General features: G+C 42.6%; 1 protein-coding gene and 1 long non-coding RNA gene across 2 annotated transcripts in view; one reads left to right on the top strand and one right to left on the bottom strand.

Moving 5' to 3' along the window:
- The first annotated feature begins 1,373 nt into the window (after window positions 1-1,373).
- Window positions 1,374-1,814, top strand: LOC127527400 (uncharacterized). Its single transcript, XR_007934720.1, has 2 exons — window positions 1,374-1,565; window positions 1,773-1,814. It is a non-coding gene; the product is annotated as an uncharacterized LOC127527400 (long non-coding RNA).
- Window positions 1,815-2,553: 739 nt separating this feature from the next.
- LOC114641150 (uncharacterized) overlaps window positions 2,554-27,087 on the bottom strand; it is a 61,592-nt gene continuing 37,058 nt past the window's right edge. The window contains exons 3-5 of the mRNA XM_028790256.2: window positions 14,968-15,318; window positions 6,537-6,616; window positions 2,554-3,349 (exon numbers count right to left, since the gene is read on the bottom strand). Coding sequence (XP_028646089.1) covers window positions 6,540-6,616; window positions 14,968-15,318 — 428 coding nt within the window. The 3' untranslated portion in view covers window positions 2,554-3,349; window positions 6,537-6,539. The remainder of the gene's footprint in view (window positions 3,350-6,536; window positions 6,617-14,967; window positions 15,319-27,087) is intronic.

The following is a 27,087-nucleotide window of genomic DNA, read 5'->3' as shown; positions in this document are numbered from 1 at the left end:
AAATGCACATACAAAACATCACACGGCATTTGGATAAATTGTCCCCCACATTTCCCCCCAGTTATTTTCACCCCCCCACACACACACACATTTTACCACCACTATATTTTGCCCCGGTATTTATGTACATATCTATAATTGCAATTAAAAATTTAATAAACCTTACCCAGCAAAAGTTCACTCAGGTAGTGTTCTTATACGACTCACAGATCAATGTGTTGCACTGAAAATAGTATGCGTGATTCCCTCCATAAACTTTGAGTTCTAATCAATCATTTTATAAACGGAAATTATTTTTTGTGCACATTAAAATTATCAAGATATTAATTTAGTACATAATTGCATTTCATGTATGTTTTTTCACAATGGCATGTGATATTAATTTTTGTAAAATCGTTTGGATTCGTTTAATCGAAATAAAAATGTATATATGCTTACAGAGCGCTTCATTTAAGTGATGCACTATTGCTAACTTTATCATTTTGCTACAAAAATGTTTAAATTAGGAAAGTCAGTTTTGAACGCTGAGAACGATTATTCACTTTATTTTTTCTAGAAACTTCCAACACTCAAAACGTCTGGGTGTGGGTATTAGAAGTTACTGGGGTGGGGGAGAAATGCAGTCCTGATCAAAAGTTTAAGACCACTTGAAAAATGGCAAAAAATCATATTTTGCATGGTTGGATCTTAACAAGGTTCCAAGCAGAGCTTCAACATGCAACAAGAAGAAATGGGAGTGAGACAAAACATTTGTTGAGCATGCAATTTAATGAAAACAACGATTAAACTGAAACAGGCTGTTTTACAGCTGATCAAAAGTGTAGGACCACACCTCCAAAAAAACCCGTAAACCCCCCCAAAACAGAAATCAAACTTCCAAACATGAACTCAGTACTGAGTAGCTCCACCGTTATTGTTGATCACTTCAAAAATTCGTTGCGGTATGCTTGATGCAAGCGTTTCCATGAGGTGAGTGGGAACATTTCTCCAAGTGGTGAAGACGGCCGCACGAAGGGCATCAACTGTCTGGAACTGTTGTCCATTTTTGTAAACTTCCCTTGCCATCCATCCCTAAAGGTTCTCAATTGGATTTAGATCAGGGGAACAAGCAGGATGGGCCAAAAGAGTGATGTTATTCTCCTGGAAGAAGTCCCTTGTCCTGCGGGCATTGTGTACTGTAGCGTTGTCCTGTTGAAAAACCCAGTCGTTACCACACAGACGAGGGCCCTCAGTCATGAGGAATGCTCTCTGCAACATCTGGACATAGCCAGCGGCCATTTGACGCCCCTGCACTTCCTGAAGCTCCATTGTTCCACTGAAGAAAAAGGACCCCTGACCTATATGGCGCCCCCTCTACTGTGGCGCGTAGAAAACATCTCAGGTGGGATCTGCTTGTCATCAGAGAATGAAACTTTCTTCCACCTTTGAAAGTCCCATGTTTGGTGCTCTCTTGCAAAGTCCAAACGAGCAGTTCTGTGGTGTTGAAGGAGATGAGGTCTTTGAAGACGTTTTTTGTTTTTGAAGCCCTTCAGTCTCAGATGCCGTCTGATGGTTATGGGGCTGCAGTCAGCACCAGTAACGGCCTTAATTTGGGTCGAGGATCGTCCAGTGTCTTGACGGACAGCCAATTGTATCCTCCGGCTCAGTGCTGGTGAAATTTTTTTGGGTCTTCCACTTGACTTTTTTGTTCCATAACCCTCAGGATCATTTAAGAAATTCCAAATGACTGTCTTACTGCGTCCCACCTCAGCAGCGATGGCGCGCTGTGAGAGACCCTGCTTATGCAGTTCAACAACCCGACCACGTTCAAAAAGGGAGAGTTTTTTTGCCTTTGCCATCAGAACGTGTGACTACCTGACAGAAAATGACAATGAATCCACATCTTTGCACAGATTTGGCCTTTTAAAGGCATGTGGTCCTAAAATCTTGATCAGATGTAAAACAGCCTGTTTCAATTTAATCGTTATTTTCAATTAATTGAATGCTCAAAAAATGTTTTGTCTCACTCCCATTTCTTCTTGTTGCATGTTGAAGATCTACTTGGAACCTTGTTAAGATCCAACCATGCAAAATATGATTTTTTGCCATTTTTCAAGTGGTCTTAAACTTTTGATCAGGACTTGTATCATGGAGGTGAAATGTGAGAGGTGAAATTTCCGTAAACCAGACCTTTGCTAAAGGTCTACCTATAGTGCACCATCCTGCAGTAAGCTCAGGGCAAAACTGAGATGTTTCCTTCTAAGAAATTAATTAGATGTTGATGACACACAATCTCAATCTTTGTCATTATCAGAGTTGATGTTGGGTTCACCCATTAAGGTTCAGTAAATCGGTTTGCCATGTGTGTTCTCAGCTATCTTCTCATGTTATCCAGAGCATTATGGTTCCAGAGAACACCATGAAAGGTTGGAAAGCCAACACAAGCATGAAAAGCCATTTCTCTAAAAGTGAATCTTGAAGCAATAAAAGTGCAGGGCAACAGCCTTATTAAACAAAATTTAATGAAAGGGCTTAAGGAACGGCCCTGTTAGACTCTAAATTCAGGATGTGTCACAATACAAAGTCCCAGGAGACCAACGAGACCACCCATTTAGTAGGAAAACTAAAGTGATTCTGAGGTAATGGTTATGGATGCAGTGATAACCAGCTGGCAATCGAGCCTGGACAACATTTACGGTTCGTATCCACTTGCCAATGGGACACACCATTGACCCTCACTGTGGTGAGCGCTACAAAGGTGAGATTGAAGGAAGAAGATTTCCAAGAAGACGAGAAAGGCCCTTTATGTTGGAGCAAATATGGTAACACTAAGCACCCTGACAACTCTGGACATGCAGTTAGGAGTCAAATGAGTTTGATGTGATGACCCAATGACAGAAGTCTAAATTTGAAACTGTTTTCATTGTGGAGACCACTCACAACGTCCGATCTTCCAGGGCTCAGCCAAATTCTGACCATCAGCTCATTAGAAATGTTCTTTCTTAACATCAGACTACATCATTTATTAGCAAACAAGTTTAATGTGAACTGATTATTAGGAGTCTGTTGTGAAAGACACTATATCACTTTGAAGATCTGGCACACTCACATATTTGCATTTATGTCCATACTGTGCCTGGGGAAAAATGCAAGTAAGCAGCTTCCATTGTTTGCTTCTCTTCCACTGTCCTCCCAATTAGGCTGAGAGGTGGTAGACGTGGTATTGAGGATGTCAGGTGTGAAGGTCTCTTTCGTCATCTAAAGCTCACTGATAAATTTCTTGACTGGAAGATTCAGATTTTATTTACAGGTCGCTTCTCTAGCTTTTTATAAGCAGGTATCCCGTTTGGTTGACTTTGTGGGAGATACCCTGCAAAGAATAAAAAGAGAAAACAAAATGAGCAGGGGGCACACCTGTTGCCACTCATGCTTGCTTGCAGGACATCACTGATGGATGGAGACGTCAAAACAGCTTTTTTTTTGTGCTTCTACTGGTTTGTGGGCCTATCATTGTGAATTTCCCATTGAGATTAATAAAGTAAATATCTATCTATCTATCTATCTATCTATCTATCTATCTATCTATCTATCTATCTATCTATCTATCTATCTATCTATCTATCTATCTATCTATCTATCTATCTATCTATCTATCTATCTATTATTATTATTTTTGCAGTATCACCGAATGGACGCTAGGTGGTGCTAATAGCAAAGTTAACCTGTTCAACTTAAGTGACAACTTTCTCTTACCTTTTAGTTCCTGTTTAGGGTCTTGAGAGCAAATTGTGGAATAGGGAATAATCTGGGATATGCTTATTTAACCATTTGTACCCCCTGAAATATCAAAAATCAAATTTGCATGGAGTCCCTGAATATATATTTTAGATTGCAGTTGTGATTATTGGAAAATTGTGATGCAGATGTTGGGTGAAGATAGATGCTTGATTGGCAGTGGGTTAGGTGGGGCAAGATGATTCAGTGGCAGTACACTGTGTGGGACTACAGGCTTGTGTGGCAGCAAGCTGGGTGGGGGCTTGACATTTTAGTGTTGGCAGGAGGCCAAGAAATGTACCCTTTGACTGTTATGTTTTGGTATAGATAGATAGATAGATAGATAGATAGATAGATAGATAGATAGATAGATAGATAGATAGATAGATAGATAGATAGATAGATAGATAGATAGAAAGATAGATAGATAGATAGATATGAAAGGCACTATATTACAGGTGCTGGTCATAAAATTAGAATATCATGACAAAGTTGATTTATTTCAGTAATTCCATTCAAAAAGTGAAACTTGTATATTAGATTCATTCATTACACACAGACAGATGTATTTCAAATGTTTATTTCTTTTTAATGTTGATGATTATAACTGACAACTAATGAAAGTCCCAAATTCAGTATCTCGGAAAATTAGAATATTGTGAAAAGGTTGAATATTGAAGACACCTGGTGCCACACTCTAATCAGCTAATTAACTCAAAAGCCTTTAAATGGTCTCTCAGTCGAGTTCTGTAGGCTACACAATCATGGGGAAGACTGCTGACTTGACAGTTGTCCAAAAGACGACCATTGACACCTTGCACAAGGAGGGCAAAAGGTCATTGCTAAAGAGGCTGGCTGTTCACAGAGCTCTGTGTCCAAGCACATTAATAGAGAGGCGAAGGGAAGGACAAGATGTGGTAGAAAAAAGTGGACAAGCAATAGGGATAATCGCACCCTGGAGAGGATTGTGAAGCAAAACCCATTGAAAAATGTGGGGGAGATTCACAAAGAGTGGACTGCAGCTGGAGTCAGTGCTTCAAGAACCACCACACACAGACGTATGCAAGACATGGGTTTCAGCTGTCGCATTCCTTGTGTCAAGCCACTCTTGAACAAGAGACAGCGTCAGAAGCGTCTCACCTTTGGACTGCTGCTGAGTGGTCCAAAGTTAAGTTCTCTGATGAAAGTAAACTTTGCATTTCCTTTGTAAATCAAGGTCCCAGAGTCTGGAGGAAGAGAAGAGAGGCACAGAATCCACGTTGCGTGAGGTCCAGTGTAAAGTTTCCACAGTCAGTGATGGTTTGGGGTGCCATGTCATCTGCTGGTGTTGGTCCATTGTGTTTTCTGAGGTCCAAGGTCAACGCAGCCGTCTACCAGGAAGATTTAGAGCACTTCATGCTTTCTGCTGCTGACGAACTTTATGGAGATGCAGATTTCATTTTCCAACAGGACCTGGCACCTGCACACAGTGCCAAAGCTACCAGTACCTGGTTTAAGGACCATGGTATCCCTGTTCTTGATTGGCCAGCAAACTTGTCTGACCTCAACCCCATAGAAAATCTATGGGGTATTGTGAAGAGGAAGATGCAATACGCCAGACCCAACAATTCAGAAGAGTTGAAGGCCACTATCAGAACAACATGGGCTCTCCTAACACCTGAGCAGTGCCACAGACTGATCGACTCCATGCCACGCCACATTGCTGCAGTAATCCAGGCCAAAGGAGCCCCAACTAAATATTGAGAGCTGTACATGCTCATACTTTTCATGTTCATACCTTTCAGTTGGCCAACATTTCTAAAAATCCTTTTTTTGCATTGGTCTTAATTGATATTCTAATTTTCCGAGATACTGAATTTGGGACAGGCGGCACGGGTTTGAGACCTGGGGACCTGGGTTCACTTCCCGGGTCCTCCCTGCGTGGAGTTTGCATGTTCTCCCCGTGTCTGCGTGGGTTTCCTCCCACAGTCCAAAGACATGCAGGTTAGGTGGATTGGCGATTCTAGATTGGCCCTAGTGTGTGCTTGGTGTGTTTGTGTGTGTCCTGTGGTGGGTTGGCACACTGCCCGGGATTGGTTCCTGCCTTGTGCCCTGTGTTGGCTGGGATTGGCTCTAGCAGACCCCCGTGACCCTGTGTTCGGATTCAGCGGGTTGCAAAATGGATGGATGGATGAATTTGGGACTTTCATTAGTTGTCAGTTATAATCATCAACATTAAAAGAAATAAACATTTGAAATGCATCAGTCTGTGTGTAATGAATGAATCTAATATAGAAGTTTCACTTTTTGAATGGAATTACTGAAATAAATCAACTTTGTCATGATATTCTAATATTATGACCAGCACCTGTAAAGATAGATAGATAGATAGAAATGAAAGGCACTATACAATAGATAGATAGATAGATGTGAAAGGCACTATATGATAGATAGATAGATAGATAGATAGATAGATAGATAGATAGATAGATAGATAGATAGATAGATAGATAGATAGATAGATAGATTGGGTCTCCCCTTCATCTTAAAGCCACACCATTGTAACTGACAGCCAACTCTGTTTCGCCCCATAGGCATGAGTATGGATGTGCACTCTGGTGTCCTGTCCTGAGTGTATTCTTGATTGGCCCTGGCTTCCCTTAAGCTTTAAGTGAATTAATTAGACAGATGTATATTAATTCAGGAGCTCCAAATCAGATCAATTACAAATAAGTAACATGGATGAATGGTGTGTATTGTACAGTGTGTGTTCGGTGCCTGTTTCCAGAGAGGAAGACACTTACAGTTTAAGTATAGAGCAAGTTGAAAATAATCAGCAGCACTACAGCCACCACTGCCACATTCAGCTTGAGCAGATTTCCTCCTGTGAAAAAAAATTAAAGCCATTAGCAGTCTGGCATTGCAGTGTGGTGACTAAACACTGGAATAAGCAATGAGCACGCTGGTTCAATTCAATCAATGACCCTAAGTGAGTCTATTATGCTGTAATTTGTCCAAATAGTCAACCCTGGATAAAGAGACTTGCTAAATCTATGATAATTAATGCACAGCCTACAGTGAATAGACAATAAAATGAAGGAAAAAGAAGAACACATTGAACATGGGAAATAAGCAAGCACTTTAGGTTGAAATAACAGCATTTTGCTTTATGTTTTATGGCCATGCAGGCCATTACAAGGTGCTATATAAAACAAGGACTGCATGTCTGCGTGCATTTTTCACTCGATGTAAAAGTATTGATTCTTATGTTGACATCCTGGTGGCATTGAACCCAGCTGGATGCCCACTACACAAGTCAAGCCAGGTTAAGCTTCATCCATCCATGCATCATCAAACATTCCTATTACAGCCCAGGATAGTGTGTCACGGAACCTGTCCTTTCAACAAGGTGGCAGCCAACTCTGCATGGTGCACACCAACCCAACTGTGGGCATGAATCACTCACACACATATACAGGTCAACTCGCATGAGGCCATTTTGGAATGACAAGTTAACTTGCCCTGCATGTCTTTGGGACCTGCAAACAGAGAATGTGATATGAGCACAAGACTCTGGAGCTGTGAGGCAGCAGTACTAACCAGTCTAGCACGATGCTGTCATGGTAAGTAAATAACTCTGGAAAAGGCCATAAATCCTGTAAAGGAGCATGAGGAGAAGTACAGTATGAGATTTGGACATTCAGGTTTTATAAGTCGAGGATGCCCATCAAACCATTATTGGCCGTGATGTTCTTTTCCTACCATCACAATTACAACAACATGCTTGATCTGATTTAGAGAGGAGGTGTACTTGAGCCTATCCTAATGACACTGGACACATACGTCCCCCTCACGATCACAACTACATTGAAATCCCCAGTTAACTAACACACATGTGTGTGTGTTTGAGAATGGGGGAGGAAAACATACACAGATACGGGGATAGCATAAAGGAATGCGTCCGGAATTGAACCTCAGACACACTGTGTCACTATGCTGAACCTAATACTAATAATAATGAGAGAATGTGCAAACAAGAAGTGTGACCTGGCATGGGATTCTAACAACTGTGCCACCGGATTAAAATGGAAAACAATTCAAGTCAATGGCAACACAATCATGTATTAGTGAATGTCTACAGATCAGATCACTCCTGCATTTTATGTATTATACTAGTCATTTAGCCCGTTGCAATAACGGGCGCTAGAACAGTAGTGCATAAACATTAGTAGGAACAGTCTATATTAAATGGCAAGGGACTTTGACCTCATTCTTTTTGTTGGTCGTATTTTTCTTTCTTTCAGCCTTTCTTTTGTTGATGTTTACTTGCTGAGCTGACCGTTCTTCATGGGCTGCCGCCGTGTAATATGTGTCTTTAATTTTCTGTGACAGTAATACTGTCTTGTATGGCTCTATTCAATAAGGGCGAGCTTCAAAAGGGTGACCTCAATTGAGCACAGCGAATAAAGGCGTTCGTAGATAATTTAGTTCAAATGGCTCTGGAATATGTGAAGAGCAACAAAGGTGCAGATCTTTATTTACGCGCGTCTTTATTCGCTGCGCCCAATTGAGGTTGTCCTTTTGAGGCTCGCCTTTTTGTGCGCGCCCTTATTGAAGGATACCGTCTTGTACGTCCGTAATATACCTTTAATCTTCTCTGGCGGTAATACAGGCGTGTGCTTCGGTAACATGCCTTTAATCTCCTCTGACAGTAATACTGGCTTGTATGTGGCTGTAATATGCGTCACTCTATTGTGTACCTTTAATTTCCTCTCGCAGTAATACTGGTTTGTATTTCCGTAAAACGCCTCTAACTTTCTGTGACAGTAATATCGCGCATCGCACTGTGCCCCGCGCATGCGCACTTCACCAGAAGACACCGACACACGGACACCTGGACGCACATTGGGATTTTATATATATAGATAGCAGCTTTTCCATTTCACAAGCCTAGTTGTTGCCTCCTTCTGAGAGGGTGGGGAGGTAAAGAGACTTACTCACAGCCTGAACCGGCAACCTTGCAGATTGGGAATCATTTCATGAACCACTAGGCCGCAGCACCTACCTGAAGCATCTGGGTAAGTTGTTATTGTGTGGTTGACACTCCACATTGTGACTCCATGTGGCATAACGCTGCCTTCGTCATATGACTGAGATGGGTTGCAGGAAGTCACAATTGCATCATTTGCAACCTCGGAGGGTTCACACTACCCAAGTGGCTAAGTCAATATGGATGCCCCCATGAAAGCTGAAGTTCCAGCAATAAACTCTAACTTATAGCTAGTTCTATAATTCAGATTGAAGAAAAAACTGATGAGCAAGAAAGCTTTGTGTGTCCAAAAAAGATTTTTATTTTCTTGGTAATGAGAAGTAGTAGAGTGGTGTACCATGTTAGCCATTTACAGATGCAATGCGGAGTGAAGCAAAAAATGATCCTTTAGATTGGCTAACTGAATAGATTACAATATGCAAACTTGCAAGGCAGGGATTTCTGCTTGGAGGCTACAATATGAAATCTGCAAAAAGCAACCATTAGATAGATAGATAGATAGATAGATAGATAGATAGATAGATAGATAGATAGATAGATAGATAGATAGATAGATAGATAGATAGATAGATAGATAGATAGATAGATAGATAGATAGATAGATAGATAGATAGATAGATACTTTATTAATCCCAGGGGGAAATTCACATATTCCAGCAGCAAAAAATATTAAATTAAAGAGTAATAAAAAATGCAGGTAAAAAAAAAACAAAAAAACAGACAATAACTTGAATAATGTTCAACGTTTACCCCCTCTGGTGGAATTGAAGAGTCGCATAGTTTGGGGGAGGAATGATCTCCTCAATCTGTCAGTGGAGCAGGACAGTGACAGCAGTCTGTCGCTGAAACAGCTCCTCTGTCTGGAGATGAAACTGTTTAATGGATGTAGTGGATTCTCCATAATTGATAGGAGCCTGCTGAGCGCCCTTCGCTCTGCCACAGATGTTAAACTGTCCAGCTCTATGCAAACAATAGAGCCTGCCTTCCTCACCAGTTTAAGTTTAAGTTTAAGCGCAATGGATAAACAGTTGCATGTATCAAGCTAACATTGATTAGTCTGTTATGGTTTGTTCTGGAACTTTTAATGTTTACTTTCTCAAAATTCAGTATTAGAAATTGAAGTGATTCATTTAAGGTAAATTCTTCTAACAAATAAATTAAACTTATAAAGTGCTACTGTACTCAATGTTTGTGGTGTATGTCTCCATTTTAGACTGACATCATAACCTGAAGTCGGGCAGATCTGACCAGAAAGATCAGGCTCAGGTTTGTGAATTGTAATTCCGAGTTTGGGGCGCGTTCTCGTTGTGTTTTCCAAATCGGAGTTCAGAGTTTTAGTCGAATGCATCAAATGAATGCCCAGGTGTCACCCACCATAGTTTCTCCATTCCATGCGCATCCTCCAAAATTCTAGCAGGGCAGACATTTGATGACCTGCCTTGTTGAAAAGGTGCCATCCTATGACAGATCTAAGTTGACGTTCATTGACTTCTTCAGTACACCCCATTCCACTACTAGTGTTTGTGTATGATGACTTTAGGGCTTTAAGTTTGATTTTTGTCACCTGTCTGGCAATGTACTTGGTTTTGGTTATTTTAACAGTGTGTTTTTTTTTTTACTTTTTGTTAATATGTTATATATATATATTGTGAGCAGCGAAGCTAATCGTACCCCCAAAAAGATACAGACACTCCTGGGAAAACCCCTAGGAAACCCCTAGGAAAGATAGACAGACTACCTTCACATTTCTCCTTTCCCTTCTGGCCGTCTCTGTCGTGTAATGCGCCTCTCGCGCAGTGCTCCGCCTTCTCAAAAAGCCTGCAAGGGCTTCTTTCAGTTTGTTAAATTGATTATCTGCTTCTTTCTCTCTCTCAGACCTCTCCTGCTCCTGGCTCGTATTCCTCCTCCTCCGAAGAAGTCCTTGGCTGCTTTTAAATGACAAGCGGAGGTGTTAACTCTTTTCAAGGAGCACGTTTGAAACCCTTTTAAAAGATAAATGTTTGTTTGCTGTGTTTGAATAAAATTCCAGTCTCTTCAACTTCCTCTGGTCTTCTGTGCAATTTTGTAACCCAAGCGTGACAAGTGGTACCAGGAGTGGTTGCACAGATGGATGCACAGTTGGAAGCCGAATACCTTTTTCATCTCGCCCAAAATGTTCCACTCCCATACGATCCAGAAGATGATTTAGATTCCGAGCGTCCTCCAAGTGTCCAACCTCCGTGTGTCCGACGAAGAGATACCCAACAGTATGTTCAGCCTCCAAGAGCTACTCCAATCCCTCAACGGTATGTTCCGCCTCCACCACCACCAACTCCTGCGCAAGTTGCTAGACGAGTTGTTCCTCTGTCTCCGCTTCCGGACAATGCTAAGAATGTGCTGACGAAGATGGGTCCGTCTGATGACCCGGAGATGTTTCTTTTGGCTTTTGAACAAGTGGCGACTTTGTTAGGATGGGACAAATGTCATTGGGCTGTTATCGTCACCCCGTTCTTATCTAGTGACGCCCTCCTTTCATTACGAAATGTGCCTGCCGAAAAGCTTGGCGATTATGGTTTTTTGAAGGATCAAATTGTTTTGCGGAAAGCCACGACCTTTTTGCCAAAAGGTTTTGCACTTTACAACTGGAGGCTGGATATGGACAGTTCCATCCGTGCACAAATACAAGATTTGATTCATAAAGTGTATACATATGCAGTATATATTGTCACAGGTGGCTGGGGATGGTACCCGGCCGGGACGCTCAGGAGGTCCGGAGGAGAGCTTAAGCCTCCCCCAGACCACGTGGGGGCAACCGTCCTGGTGTCTATGTGGACCACGGGTACACAGCTTTGAAGCTAAGCCCTGTAGGGGCCCGTGCTCACCACCAGGGGGCGCCCCAATGCCTACGGAGCCCTGGAACTCAGCACTTACGCCACACCCGGAAATACTGGGGGGAAGAGGATTGGGGACACCCGGAGTGTTTCCGGGTGTGCAGCCGGTACTTCTACTACTTAGCCGGCGGAAGCTAATCAGGAGGCACCTGCAGCACGTCTGGGTGGGAATAAAAGGGGCTGCCTCCCTCCGTTTGTGGGCTGGAGTTGGGAGGTCAAGAAGACAAGGTCTTGGTGGAGAGGAAAGGAGGCGGCCTGAAGAGAGAGGCATTGTGTTGTTGGCCTGGACTTTTGGGGGAGTTGTTTGGGGTTGTGTGTGCACTTGTGTAAAAATGGAAGACCAGCTAACCTGTGGCGTTGCATAAGCCGCATGATTTTGTATTGATGGGTGAACACTTCCTGAAATACACAGTTGTCAAAATGGGGTGGGTTTGAGGATAAGATGGAACTCTGGAGAGAGCAACATACAATTGTACGTGACTGAAAACTGGAGGACCGCCGCTGCGCCCCCACCTCCCAGGGCGGAATGGGGTCAGAGGGGAAGGACGTCCAGTGAGGACGCCCATTCCGCCCCCTCCGCCTCTCCGGAGAGAGGGCAGGGAAGCGGGCCCGAGAGGTTTCGGTCTTAACCGTCCAACGACGGGTCGGCACAACCAGTAACGATCCTTCCACAGGTTCACCTACGGAAACCTCGTTAGGACATTTACATCCTCTAGATAAGCAAGTTCGATTGTCTGACGCCCATTCCGCCCCGGCTCCCCCGCCATTCTAGTATGCCGATTTCTTAGTCATCGTTCAGTACGCACTGCCTGCTCATGTTTCTGGCCCCCAACTCCTCACCTGAGTCGCTTCGTCTGTGTACAGTCCACATGCACTTGTGAGGCACGTTGACTGTTCATTTTCCAAACACCGCCTCAGTCGCTTTAGTCTGTGCTACAGTCCACATGCACCTGTGAGCCACGTTCGGGCCGGGTGAGGTTTCCCGTGTTGAGTCAAATTAAGCCAAAGGCTCCACACCTGGTGGTGCCCTTCCGTCAGTTCCTTTAAGTTCAACCATACTACCCCTGGAACCCAAAGACTTTGGTTACCCAGTTGGCTGCCCGGCGGATCATGGGAATAACGCCGCATTGTGTATGGTCGGAACTACGACGGTATGTGATCTTCTTCGAACCTCCGACTTTCGTTCTTGAATAATGAAAACATTCTTGGCAAATGCTTTCGCTCTTGCGCCATGGTCGGCTGCTTAGTGAATTGTTGGTGGGCGGGGCTCTGTGAGTTGGCGGGTGTGGCTGTCTTGCGTGCATCTTGCTTGCCATGGATTTAGTGAATCATATATACAAATTGTAATAAATGTGTGTTGGGTGATTTAAACTTGTCCGCCTGTCTGTGTCCGTGCCGAGCTCCACAATATATAAATATATATATATATATATAGTCATATGAAAAAGTTTGAGAACCCCTCTTAATTTTTTGGATTTTTGTTTCTCATTGGCTGAGCTTTTAAAGTAGCAACTTCCTTTTAATATCTGACATGCCTTATGGAAACAGTAGTATTTCAGTAGTGACATTAAGTTTATTGGATTAACAGAAAATATGCAACATGCATCATAACAAAATTAGACAGGTGCATAAATGTGGGCACCCCAACAGAGATATGACATCAATACTTAGTTGAACCTCCTTTTGTAAATCTAACAGCCTCTAGATGCTGTCCTCCTATAGCCTTTGATGAGTGTCTGGATTCTGGATGCAGCTCATCAACATTCCAGACATAATCAGTGATAGAGAGTGCAAAAACGAAAATGACAGAGAAATGTATGTCAACAAATGAGGAGATCATCAAATACTTACAATTTTCACCCATATAAAAACAAGGCTTTCACATCCTTACATCAACATGTGGTTGAAGAGCACAATTTATGAAATTAGATTGGTGATGTGCTTGATGTGGAGTGGGATTCTTTTATACTGAAAAATAAGAATGTATGGCCAAAGTGAAAATATTCAGCTTGTTCCATGTGAACCCCATATATTTGAGGACCGCAGGTCCATGCGTTTCCCTGTTATTATTATTATTATTATTATTATTATTATTATTATTATTATTATTATTATATAATTAGTGGGAAACTCACTTTTGTTTTATTGAGCCAGGAGTTCTTTCAGTTTTCTTGTCTCTTTTAAAATGTATAAATTTGACTTTTTTAAATTAGGCTGTAACCTGTTTAAGTAGTTCAGGTCAGGCCTACTTCATTTTTCATTTTTAATGTTATGCCATGCCTGAAGTTTATTTATTTTTTATTGGATTATTTTGTTATTAATTCTGCTTTCAGTTATGTTTTCTATTTCTGCTTTTATAATTTTATGATTTTCTTATTAATTATTTTATCAAGGAGTGTGTTGTCAAGTTTTCAGGTAGTTTTTTCCTGTTATCTGCCCTGCTTCCTTCATGTTGTGCCCAAGGAGGCAGGACCACCTGATTAGACAGCTGTGGCTCTGCACCAGCCGCATTTAATCTGAAGCTGATCAACAGCTGTTCTCTGTGTCTCTCTTTAGACTTCTTTCATTGTGATTGTGTTGTTGGATCGGATTGTTAGGCTTTTTGAAACCCGCTTATATTTAAAGGTACTGTTGTCTCAGTTGTGGTTATTGGGAATTGTTTAGTTTAGGATTTTGCCTCTAGGACAAACCTTTTGTTCATATATTGTTTTTTTTTGTTCCTTTTTAATTCTAATAAATCTTTATTTTGTTTTGTGTGTGGTTTAGAGATTTTAATGTTTTTTCTCTTCCCCTTTGTTGTGGACTACTTTAATAATTATCTAATAAAAGACTTAGCCCCATGTTGGCCAGGAAAATGACTTTTGAGTATGGGGCAAGGCAGCCTGGGAGTGAGGCCTCTCCAGTAAGCCCTGACCAGAATTTAGAGAAGGTTTGGCATTTTTGTGTCTTTTTTTTTTTTTGAGTCCTGCTCCCTCATTTTTGTGCTTCATTGTGGTGTATAACGCAACATTTAAGGCCAAGTTTTGAAGTTTAAGCCATTTTCTTAAGTGACTTGATCCCAGATATTCACAACAACAAACAGAAATGCTGCCTACCGCTGCTCTCACTTTTTTCCTTAAAAATCCCTCCCGGTGGAGAATGTGGTCGTGGACACTTCAAACCTATGTTAACCTGAGTTTGTCCACCCCAGTGAGAAGCATAAGTCCACTCACTGGACACTTTTACTAACACCAACACCTATTGCATGTTTTGTTGACTACCTGATGATGGCGCTATGTCCATCTGTGTATTTGAAGTGTGGCTGGTTTCTCTTACCATTAGATACTTTCAGTCGGATGGCTGTTAGCTCATATGTTCCTTTATTGGTGTTGACTCTGCAGGTATATTTACCGCTGTCTTTTTCTGCGACATCTCTCAGTACTAATGACATATTTCCATTGGCCATTTCATTTTGGAAGAATTGTACCCTTTTATTGAATTGCTCATCTTGGTTTTCAGTGTTATTGTAAGTGCTGTTAGCTGCAAAAACCGTGTGGCTTATACTTTCATTGAACAGCCACTCCACACTGAATATCTGTATTTTCTCATACAAGGAGGTGTTAAACTTTAGTAGCACATTTGATCCAGTGTCTGCTTCTACAGTGGTCTCTTTCGATGACGCCAAACCTGGGGATGACAAAACCAAAAGACAAACAAATAAATAAACAATGAGATGCATAATTGCCTTTGATTAATGAAACATTGCATGTATATATTGTTTTTACATATTCAAAGAACGTGTCAGTCAACTGGCTGGTGTCCTCACAGACATCTTCAACACGTCTCTGAGCCAGTCGTCAGTCCCAGCATGCTTCAAGTCGACCACCATCATACCAGTGCCGAAGAAGTCATCAGTGACATGCCTAAATGACTACTGACCAGTTGCACTCACGCCTATCATCATGAAGTGCTTTGAAAGGTTAGTCATGTCACACATAAAGACAAATCTCCCTGCCTTCCTTGACCCTCTTCAGTTTGCATACTGGTCAACTGAGGATGCCATATGCTCTGCCCTTCACCTCTCCCTGGCACATCTAGATAAAAAAGACACATCTGTCAGGATGCTATTCATAGACTTTAGCTCTGCCTTCAACACAATCATCCCTCAAAAGCTGGTTGGAAAACTGAGCAGGTTAGGCCTGAACATCACCCTCTGCAACTGGATCCTGGACTTCTTGACAGAGAGGTCCCAGTCAGTTCGGATGGGCTACAACACTTCCAGCATCATCACACTGAGCACTGGCGCTCCGCAGGGCTGCGTGTTTAGTCCACTGCTGTTCACCTTGCTGACTCACGACTGCACAGCCATGCACAACACCAACCACATTATCAAGTTTCTGGATGATACAACAGTGCTGAGACTGATAAGCAGGGATGATGAAACAGCATACAGAGATGAGGTGGAACGGCTGTCTGCATGGTGTGAAGACAACAATCTATCTCTCGATGTTGACAAGAAAAAAGAGATAATCGTGGACTTCAGAAAATCACGTCCTGCCCACATCCCACTCACGGTTTAGATGTGGAGACTGTTAGCAGTACCATGTTCCTCGGTGTGCACATAACTGAGGAACTTACATGGACGCATAACACCTCATCACTAATCAAGAAAGCCCAGCAGAGACTACACTTCCTGGGGCGGCTGAAGCGAGCGAGTCTTCCCCCTTCCATCCTCACCATGTTCTACAGAGGCACCATTGAGAGTGTTCTGACCAGCTGTATCACTGTCTGGTATGGCAACTGCAACATATCCGACCGCAAGTACCTGCAAAGGATAGTGAAGACAGCAGAGAACATTACTGGGGTGCCTCTCCCTTCACTACAGGACATATTTTACAAACACAGTGTCCACATTGTGCAGGACCCCTTACACCCCTCACATGGACTTTTCACACTTCTGCCATCCAAGAGAAGATACTGCAGCATCAGAGCCAGATCTGACAGGCTGCAGAGAGAGTTTTTACCCCCAAGCTGTTAGGGCTCATTTATACTTCACGCTCAGTTCGCGTACGCGCCCACATCATGTCTGCCACGCGTTCTGAGCGTTCATTTTATGCGTCCTTTGAGCAGGTCCTCAGAAATTAACGCAACGTGTGCGCCAGTTGAAGTACCAGCAAAAAAGTGGGGGGGCACAATGTGCTAAAAGTTGGAATGTGACGTCAGAGTCTCTGTTTACTATCTACGTGTGACAGAAAGCCGCTTTGCGGATCCTACGAGATCGGTGTGCGCACTTCGATATTTGATAAATGGTTCGGTGTGGTGAAGCAAAATGCTGACATACAGATGTATTCATGGTGCTTTTATATTCACACGTCGCATATTCCCGATCGTAATGACACGATACGTTTTAAAATTCTCACATACCGTCTTCTGTGCTCTTTTTTTAGTAGGGCTTCCTCTGCTCCTGACAGCAGCGAATCGCCAGCAATAGATCGCCACACTGAGCACATTAAATGTATGATATCTGAACTCTCTGCACCTTTAGAATCCTTAGATTTATACTTGATATCACTTTCATGATGAAAAGCATTAAAGTATGTATATTACATTTTACAGATAAAATAAACGTAAAAGTTTATAAGTTTGTAATAAGTATATAAAATATACTTCCTTAGAAGACTGGCGTCCTTCAACATCTGCAATAAGATGCAGCAGATGTTCTATCAGACGATTGTGGCGAGCACCCTCTTCTACACGGTGGTGTGCTGGGGAGGCAGCATTAAGAAGAAGAACGCCTCACGCCTGGACAAAATGGTGAGGAAGGCAGGCTCTATTGTTGGCATGGAGCTGGACAGTTTGACATCGGTGGCAGAGCGACGGGCGCTGAGCAGACTCCTGTCAATTATGGAGAATCCACTGCATCCACTGAACAGGATCATCTCCAGACAGAGGAGCAGCTTCAGCGACAGACTGCTGTCACCGTCCTGCTCCACTGACAGACTGAGGAGATCGTTCATCACACTATGAGACTCTTCAATACCACCCGGGGGGGTAAACATTAACATTATACAAAGTTATTGTCTGTCTGTATACCTGCATTGTTATCAATCTTTAATTTAATATTGTTATTATCAGTATGCTGCTGCTGGAGTATGGGAATTAATAAAGTATCTATCTATCTATCTATCTATCTATCTATCTATCTATCTATCTATCTATCTATCTATCTATCTATCTATCTATCTATCTATCTATCTATCTATCTATCTATCTATCTATCTATCTATCTATCTATCCTGCGGTGGGTTGGCACCTTGCCTGGGATTGGTTCCTGCCTTGTGCCCTGTGTTGGCTGGGATTGACTCCAGCAGACCCCCGTGACCCTGTGTTCGGAATTAGTGGGTTGGAAAATGAATGGATATCTATCTATCTATCTATCTATCTATCTATCTATCTATCTATCTATCTATCTATCTATCTATCTATCTATCTATCTATCTATCTATCTATCTATCTATCTATCTATCTATCTATCTATCTATCTATCTAAATCGGTAATTTCGTTTAAATAATGAATACTGTTAATGATTACACACATGGGGTGACACGGTGGTGGAGCGTTACCGCTGCTGTCTTGCATGGAGTCATGTCTCTGCCTGGAGTTTCCATGTTTTCCTGCTGGGTTTCCTCAGTGTGCTCCAGTATCCTTCCAAAGATATGCAGATTTGGGGATTTGGTGCCGCTAAAATGACGCTAGTGTATGTGTGTGCTTGTATTCACCTTGCGATGAGCCAAAGCATCTTACAGGGATCCATATTACTAACTGAGAATGGTAAACCAGATGGCATGGACGCAGGTACACGGCGATGGGACCATGAGACATACTGTGCAGGCACGTACAGTTATACGGAAATAACAAATAAAACAACCGCCATATTGTGAGTGGCACTACTGCGGAGTGAAGTTAGGAATAATGTGCTGCTTGGGATTGTACAAACCGCTGAACCCTTTACACCAAATTCAAACACAATACAGCTCAACGATACACACACGAGCCCACCTGGATAAGCTCTATGAACGCAGGCGCCTACAACGCGTGTCTGAAACTGCGGAAGCAAAGCAGGCACGGGTTAAGACACTACGGGGTCCGCAAAGGTCCACAAAGATAGTACGAAATATATAAGAGCACACCGATCAAAAAAAAAATCAATCGTGTAAAAGCACATAGTACACACAAATCATGTGCTCTCAGCGCATAGAAAGTGTATAAGGACAATACGGAGAATAGAGACTCAAAGGCATTCGAGAGAAAAAAAGGCAGATAAGAGATTATGAAAGCTGTTCTCACCGTGATAATATCTCACACTGCCACCTGGCGGATTCCTCCAGATTTACGTAAAGTACGCGCGCAAGTATAAACACTTCAACGCTTGCGTAGCAGGAGCGTCCGCTGCAGCATGGGACGCGTCGCGTGAAGTATAACTCCGGCCTTAGACTCCTTAACACCAGGCTGCCCCCTGGGACCTTCCATACGGCCTCAACCACCTCTAAAAACAGAACTTTTATACATGCGAGCCACTGTCCTGTAAAGACGAGTGTGCAGGTAGAGAAGAACTGAAAATTTCATACTGACCTTTAAGTATTTTGACACTCTTGATATCCTTCTGACCTGTCATTATTTACACATGTCTTAAACAGCTATTAGCATACACTGGTCATTTCTGTATTATCTATATCTATTATTAATTATTTATTTATTATATTACATATCTTACACATCAATATTGCTGCTACTTTTTTGTCCTATCTTTGCACAATGTCTTGTCTTGTTTGTGTTTTAATTTTTAATTTTTTAAATTAAAAATTTTAATTCTATCTTTAATTTATTATTTGCACGTCATGTTGTTACACTGTTGGTCCTGAGCTTCGCAATTTCGTCTATCTGTATACTTGTATATGGTCGAGATGACAATAAAGTTCACTTTGACTTGACTATAATAGCACCTTTGCCGTGTTCAAAACACTTTTTCACACCCTTGGGATGAAAATTGACTGTCCAGAAAAACACTTGTGGAATGGGTGGGATGAATTGCAGGATAAAGAAATCAATTAACCCATTAAATTATCAGATGAATGAAGCCATCACGCTGCCTATCCACTTACTGATTTTTTTTTGTTCATCTAGTAAACAATTTTTTATTGATTTTAGAAGAAAAGGAAAAAGAGGCAACAAGCAAATGAGGAAATTCTCAAACATGAATAAAACGGGGAAAAAAAAGGAATAGTCCTGGACCCTTCTGGTGCCCTCTGAGTTTTGGAGATGACTGAAGTAGAAGGAGAGGAAAAGGAAGAAGAACTATACAGTGACACTCTACACATTCAGATTAAAACAAACTAAAAGGTTCTGAGTAAGTGCAACTCCCCTTTTCAAGAGTGGATAAAGAAAAGATACTAATGCAGGCAACTCTACAGTGCACTAGAAGAAGTAGTTGCCCCCTTTCCTGATATGCAATACTTGATATGTTCAGTCAGCTAAGTTGATTTATTGGTGATCTTTGGTAAAGTGTATGATTAACTATTGGTACAATTCTTTTTTCACATGGCTGATAGGGGTGTTGGATACCATTATTCCTTAAATATATTGGAAGTAGTTCTTTGAAAGATGTATTTTTGTTTCTCTTTTTCTAACAATGCATTTTGTCTGAATGTTGCAAGGCCATTAATTGTGTAAAATATGCAAAAACAGAGGAGAATAGGAAGGGGGCAAATATTTTTTCACAGAATGTGAAGGAGTATGAAGGAGGCTATAGAATGTCTGGTGACCCAGCTGGGCTAGCTGGTGGTATCTGTCCCAGATGGGGATTCAGAGTAATGGAAGGCTGCCTGCCATGTCAGTATGGCCCACAATATACTGGGTAGCAGCACGTTGTTTTGATCTTCCAGACTCTCCAATATTAAAATGTGGTCTTTTGTCCAAAATCCAATCCCAAACTTCAAAATTCAAAAATCTAGAAGCTGTTTTTTTTTTGGCTGACACAAGCTTTACAAAATGGGTATCCACCCATCCATTGTCCACCACTTATCCGAAGTCAGGTCGAGGGGGCAGCAGCCTAAGCAGGGAAGCCCAGAACTCCCTCTCTCTGGCCATGATCTCCAGCTCCTCTGGGAGGACCCCGAGGCGTTCCCAGGACAGCTGGGAGATATAATCTCTCCCCAGGGAGGCGTCCAGAGGGCATCCTGAACAGATGCCCAAACCACCTCAACTGACTCCTCTCAATGCGGAGGAGCAGCGACTCTACTCCGAGTCTCTCCCAGATAACTGAACTCCTCACCTTATCTCTAAGGGAAAGTCCTGCCACTCTGCAGAGAAAATTTATTTCGGCCACTTGTATCCGGGATCTTGCTCTTTCGGTCACTACCCAAAGCTCGTGGCCATAGGTGAGGGTAGGAACGTCGATCGATTGGTAAATCGACAGCCTCGCCTTTTGGCTCAGCTCTCTCTTCACCACGACGGACCGTTGCAGAGCCTGCATTACTGCGGATGCTGCACCGATTCGTCTGTCAACCTCCCGCTCCATTCTTCCCTCACTCATGAACAAGACCCCGAGATACCTGAACTCCTCCACTTGAGGCAGTAATGTGTTCCCAACCCGGAGAAAGCATTCCACCCTTTTCTGGCTGAGAACCATAGCCTCAGATTTAGAGGTGCTGACTCTCATCCCCACTGCTTCACACTCGGCTGTGAACCGCTCCAGTGAGAGCTGGAGGTCACTGTCCGATGAAGCCAACAGAACCACATCATCTGCAAATAGCAGATGGGTAATGGGTAATGTTTTTAAAATTCATATAACCCATAAAAGAAGAGATGAACCATCAAACATCTTGCCCTAAAGACTAAACAATATTCCTTTCATTGTTTCTTTAATTTTTTCAATGATTCTTTTCATTTTTAAGGTTTTATTTACACAAGTCTGTAAAAACAAGATCAAAAGAGGCAAAAAAGAATAAAAAAAAAAGAATGTGCCTAAAATCATCTCCATGCTCCTCAGTGCCTACTCCCTCTTGGACATCTCGACTCTCCAGGGACATATGCTAGGATCCCGTTTGTGGACTTCAGCTCGGCGTTCAATACTATCATTCCAGAAGTCCTCCACACCAAACTCACTTGGCTCATTGTACCAGCTCCCATCTGCCAGTGGATCACAAACTTCCTGACAGATAGGAAGCAGCAAGTGAGACTGGGAAAAATCACATCCAGCACACGAACAGTCAGCACTGGCGCCCCCCAGGGATGTGTCCTCTCCCCTCTGCTCTTCTCCCTCTACACAAATGACTGCACCTCAAGAGGCCCATCTGTTAAACTCCTGAAGTTTGCAGATGATATGACAGTCATTGGCCTCATCAAGGACAGTGACGAGTCTGTATACAGATGAGAGGTCGAACAGCTGGCCCTCTGGTGCGGTCAAAACAACCTGGAGCTGAACAAGCTTAAAACTGTGGAGATGACAGTGGACTTCAGGAGGAGCCCCCCAGTGTTGCCCCCTCTCACACTACTCAGCAGCATTGTGTCTGCTGTGGAAAACTTTAGGTTTCTGGGATCCACAATTTCCCAGGACCTGAAGTGAGCACCAAACATAGACACGATTGTCAAAAAGGCCCAGCAGAGGTTGTACAGTGCATCCAGAAAGTATTCACAGCGCATCACTTTTTCCACATTTTGTTATGTTACAGCCTTATTCCAAAATGGATTAAATTCATTTTTTTCTCAGAATTCTACACACAACACCCCATAATGACAACGTGAAAAAAGTTTACTTGAGTTATTTGCAAATTTATTAAAAATAAAAAAACTGAGAGAGTACATGTACATAAGTATTCACAGCCTTTGCCATGAAACTCAAAATTGAGCTCAGGTGCATCCTGTTTCCCCTGATCATCCTTGAGATGTTTCTGCAGCTTCATTGGAGTCCACCTGTGGTAAATTCAGTTGACTGGACATGATTTGGAAAGGCACACACCTGTCTATATAAGGTCCCACAGTTGACAGTTCATGTCAGAGCACAAACCAAGCATGAAGTCAAAGGAATTGTCTGTAGACCTCCGAGACAGGATTGTCTTGAGGCACAAATCTGGGGAAGGTTACAGAAAAATTTCTGCTGCTTTGAAGGTCCCAATGAGCACAGTGTCCTCCATCATCCGTAAGTGGAAGAAGTTTGAAACCACCAGGGCTCTTCCTAGAGCTGGACGGCCATCTAAACTGAGCGATCGGGGGAGAAGGGCCTTAGTCAGGGAGGTGACCAAGAACCCGATGGTCAATCTGTCAGAGCTCCAGAGGTCCTCTGTGGAGAGAGGAGAACCTTCCAGAAGGACAACCATCTCTTCAGCAATCCACCAATCAGACCTGTATGGTAGAGTGGCCAGACGGAAGCCACTCCTTAGTAAAAGGCACATGGCAGCCTGCCTGGAGTTTGCCAAAAGGCACCTGAAGGACTCTCAGACCATGAGAAAGAAAATTCTCTGGTCTGATGAGACAAAGATTGAACTCTTTGGTGTGAATGCCAGGCGTCACGTTTGGAGAAAACCAGGCACCGCTCATCACCAGGCCAATACCATCCCTACAGTGAAGCATGGTGGTGGCAGCATCATGCTATGGGGATGTTTTTCAGCGGCAGGAACTGGGAGACTAGTCAGGATAAAGGGAAAGATGACTGCAGCAATGTACAGAGACATCCTGGATGAAAACCGGCTCCAGAGCGCTTCTTGACCTCAGACTGGGGCGACGGTTCATCTTTCAGCAGGACAACGACCCTAAGCACACAGCCAAGATATCAAAGGAGTGGCTTCAGGACAACTCTGTGAATGTCCTTGAGTGGCCAAGACTTGAATCAGAGACAATACTAGGTAAAACCGGAGTCCAATTCCTTGTATGTGTACATATACTTGGCCAATAAAGCTGATTCTGATTCTGACAAAGCTGACACCACAGTCAGGCTCATGTTCTTTGACTTGTCCAGTGCTTTTAAAGCCACTCTGCCTCATCGACTGGAGAAAAAGCTCAAGGCTGTGAATCTTGATGCCCCTACAGTCTCCTGGATGATGGACTACCTGACCAACAGACAGAAGTTGGTGGACTGTGTGTCAGAAATAGTTTTATGTAATACTGGAGCACATCAGGGAACTGTCCTGTCTCCCTTCCTGTTCATCCCTCTAAACCACAGAATTCCAGCAGAATAGCAGCACTTGCCACCTACAGAAATTTTCAGAGGACTCCTCTATCACAGACTGCATTAACAATGGAGACGAGTCGGAGTACAGGAAGGCTGAGGAGGCCTTCATCTTGTGGTGCAGGGACAACCACCTGAAACTCAACATCAGCAAGACAAAAGAGCTGGTGGTGGACTTTAAGGTATGCCAAAGATGCCTCTGAGACCAGTCACCATCTAGTGGGAGGACATGGAAGTGGTGCAGAGCTACAAGTACCATCAAATTGGACTGGTCTGACAACATAGTGGCACTGGAGAAGAATGGTCAGAGCAGACTGGACTTGTTAGGGAGACTCAGGTCTGTTGATGTGTAAAGCAAACTGATGGAAATGTTCTGCCAGTCCATAATAGTGCTATGGTCTCCTGGTGAAACAACCTGAGCTCAAAAGAAGCACAATGTCTGAATACATTTATCAGGAAAGCCTGCGTCATCACAGGGCCAACCTTGGATACCCTGGGAGGTTGTTATCACTTTGTTTTGTTATATAGTGCCTTTTTTCTGGTTAGACTACAAATGTCCTTCGCATATCCAGTACAACTGCTTCTGAATTTCTACAACATGAAATCCTGAGCATAAGAATAAGAATAAGAAATACAACATGACCAAGCTGAATTTAGATATTGAACTACAAGATTCTCTAAAGGAAGGACGCTGCCCATGGCTGTGGACACGGAGCATCACAACAACCCAGAGATTATATGTACAGTGCCTATAAAAGTATTCACTCCTTTGGAAGTTTTCATATTATCTTTTGTGGCAGACTGCCAGAGACCTTATCCATCCGGGACGCCTGGACGGTTCACGAGAGGGACAATACCTCCCCTAGACCACGAGAGGGCAGCCACCCTGGTCTGCCTGGGGGCCATTAGAACAGACCCTAAGGGAGGACGTGGCCATTGCCAGGGGGTGCCCAGGCGGTCAAGGAACCCTGGATGGCAGCACTTCTGCCACACCAGGAAGTGCTGCCGGAAGGAATCCCAGGGCCACCTGGAGTGCTTCCGGGTACTCATCTGACACTTCCGCCACACCAGGAAGTGTCATCGGACAGAGCACCTGGAGCCCATCCGAGTTATTATAAAAGGGGCCGCCTCTCTCCAGTAGACGAGTCGGAGTTGGGAGGAAGGAGATGGAGCTTGTGAGGAGGTAGTGGAGGTCAGAGAAAGAGAAAGAGAAAGAAAAAGAGACTGTTGTTGGTGTTAAGGCATTGTGGTGCTGTTAGATAATAAATGAACTTGTGACTTTGTTTTATTACAGTCAAAGTAAAAAGTATATGAACCCCTAGGAATTATCTATATTTATGTCTAATTCCCATACAAAACATGGTCGTATCTTCATGTCCGTCACAATAATGAACAATCATAGTCTCCTATAACTAAAGATACAGAGATTTTCAGAGAATTTTTGACCATATTGAAAAAATCATTTAAACTGTGAGGTTGGACAAAGTAAGTGAACCCTAAGCTAATGACTTTTTAAAAAGCTCATTGCAGCCAGAATTTAGCACTCCTGGGGCCTCATGCATAATGCCGTGCGTAGAACTCACACTATAACATGGCGTAAGCACAAAAGCAGGAATGTGCGTACGCACAGAAAAATCCAGATGCAGGAATAAGTACGTACACAAACTTTCACGTTCTTCCGCTACATAAATCCAGGTCAGCGTGAAAAGTAACACACGTGCACGCACCTTCTGTCCCGCCCCAACTCCTCCCAGAATTACGCCTGTTTGAATATGCAAATCAATATAAATAGCCTTCTGTGAAAAGACAATAGGAAAAGCATGGGGGAAAATATAAGAATTTCAGCGAATACCAAGGGGAGGCAAAGGAAAAACGTACTATTTTTTGATTTAAACAGTGGTATAATCAACAAAAGGAAGCTGATCGAGTGACAGAGTGTTGGAGAAACTCGAAAGCTCAAGTTCACAAAGTCGCACAGTGCCCGAAATAAAAAAGAAATCACATATCAAAGTCGCCGTGAAAAGGCAAGTCGTAGCCCACCGTCTGAGTGTCATATGAAAGCTTATTAGGGTACAGACAAAAAAAAAATAGGCACACAGTGGGGAAAAAAGCACAAAATGTCAACTTTAATCTCAAAATTTCCACTTTAATCACGTAGTTTATTTTGCCATTAAAGTAGAACATCATAAACTTCATCTTAAAATTGTTTAATTTACTAGTTTCTCAAATCCCATTGTAACTAAAGTAGCACATTAAATGCTTTGTTCTGTATTTGATCTTCTATGTGCTCTGTGTGTGAATCACTACCTGCTTCTTAAACGGGCTTTCTCTTTCTCCGACAGGACACAGAATCCATTACATTCGTGATATTACAGCTCTCTGAATAATTAAAATACTGAGATGTATACGTGATATCTTTTTCATGATGATAGGAGTTAAAGCATGTTATTAAACATGCGCGACCTTCGATGAAATAATTTATTGCAGCAGTACTGTCTCTTTCAAACGTACTAACCTCCAATTCCTGTCCTTACTTTTCTTTCTCCAAATACCCAATCGCCACACAATCAGCTCTGTAATAGACGTGAATCCATTTGTAAGCTTAGAACGCCGATTCTTCAAAACTTTTAAGGAACATTGAAATATCTTCGTAGTACATGTTTAATTATTCTATCCGTCTATCCTTCCAGTGTCACGTCAGCACCAGTAAGAATACAGCACAATGCAGAAACAATCCATGAACTAGCTAGCGCTGCGGCACCGTGTAATCACATGTTTAATTATTAACAATACTGATTATTTAAATGAAGTTAAGGTTTTATCTGTATAATATAATCAACATATTTTGCTGCATTTCATCTTAAAAATGATATCATTATCATATGTACATACGTGCTTTATAAAGTGGCGCAGGTTGTGCAATATTATAACTGTATCCCAAGTTTACAGTGAGGTGATTGTACTTATAAGTAAACAGTTCTACAAGGAGCACTTGATGGACTGATTGAGTGCATTTATAGTTCTTGGGATGAAACTTTTTCTAAACCACGAAGTCCGTACAGGAAAGTCTCTGAAACATTTTGCCGTGGCTCAGGCAGCGTCTGCTTCATGCTGTATACCAATAATTCTCTTTCCGATCAGCTGCTGCTGTGATTCCCCACTCAGATACAGTGATATAAATACTACGAGTGGCGCAGTGAGAGTAATATGGAAAAAGATGATCTGCTGTGGC

This window comes from Erpetoichthys calabaricus, chromosome 4 (assembly GCF_900747795.2).
Source record: "Erpetoichthys calabaricus chromosome 4, fErpCal1.3, whole genome shotgun sequence".
Lineage (NCBI taxonomy): Eukaryota > Metazoa > Chordata > Cladistia > Polypteriformes > Polypteridae > Erpetoichthys > Erpetoichthys calabaricus.
This window is presented reverse-complemented; position numbering and strand designations above follow the sequence as displayed.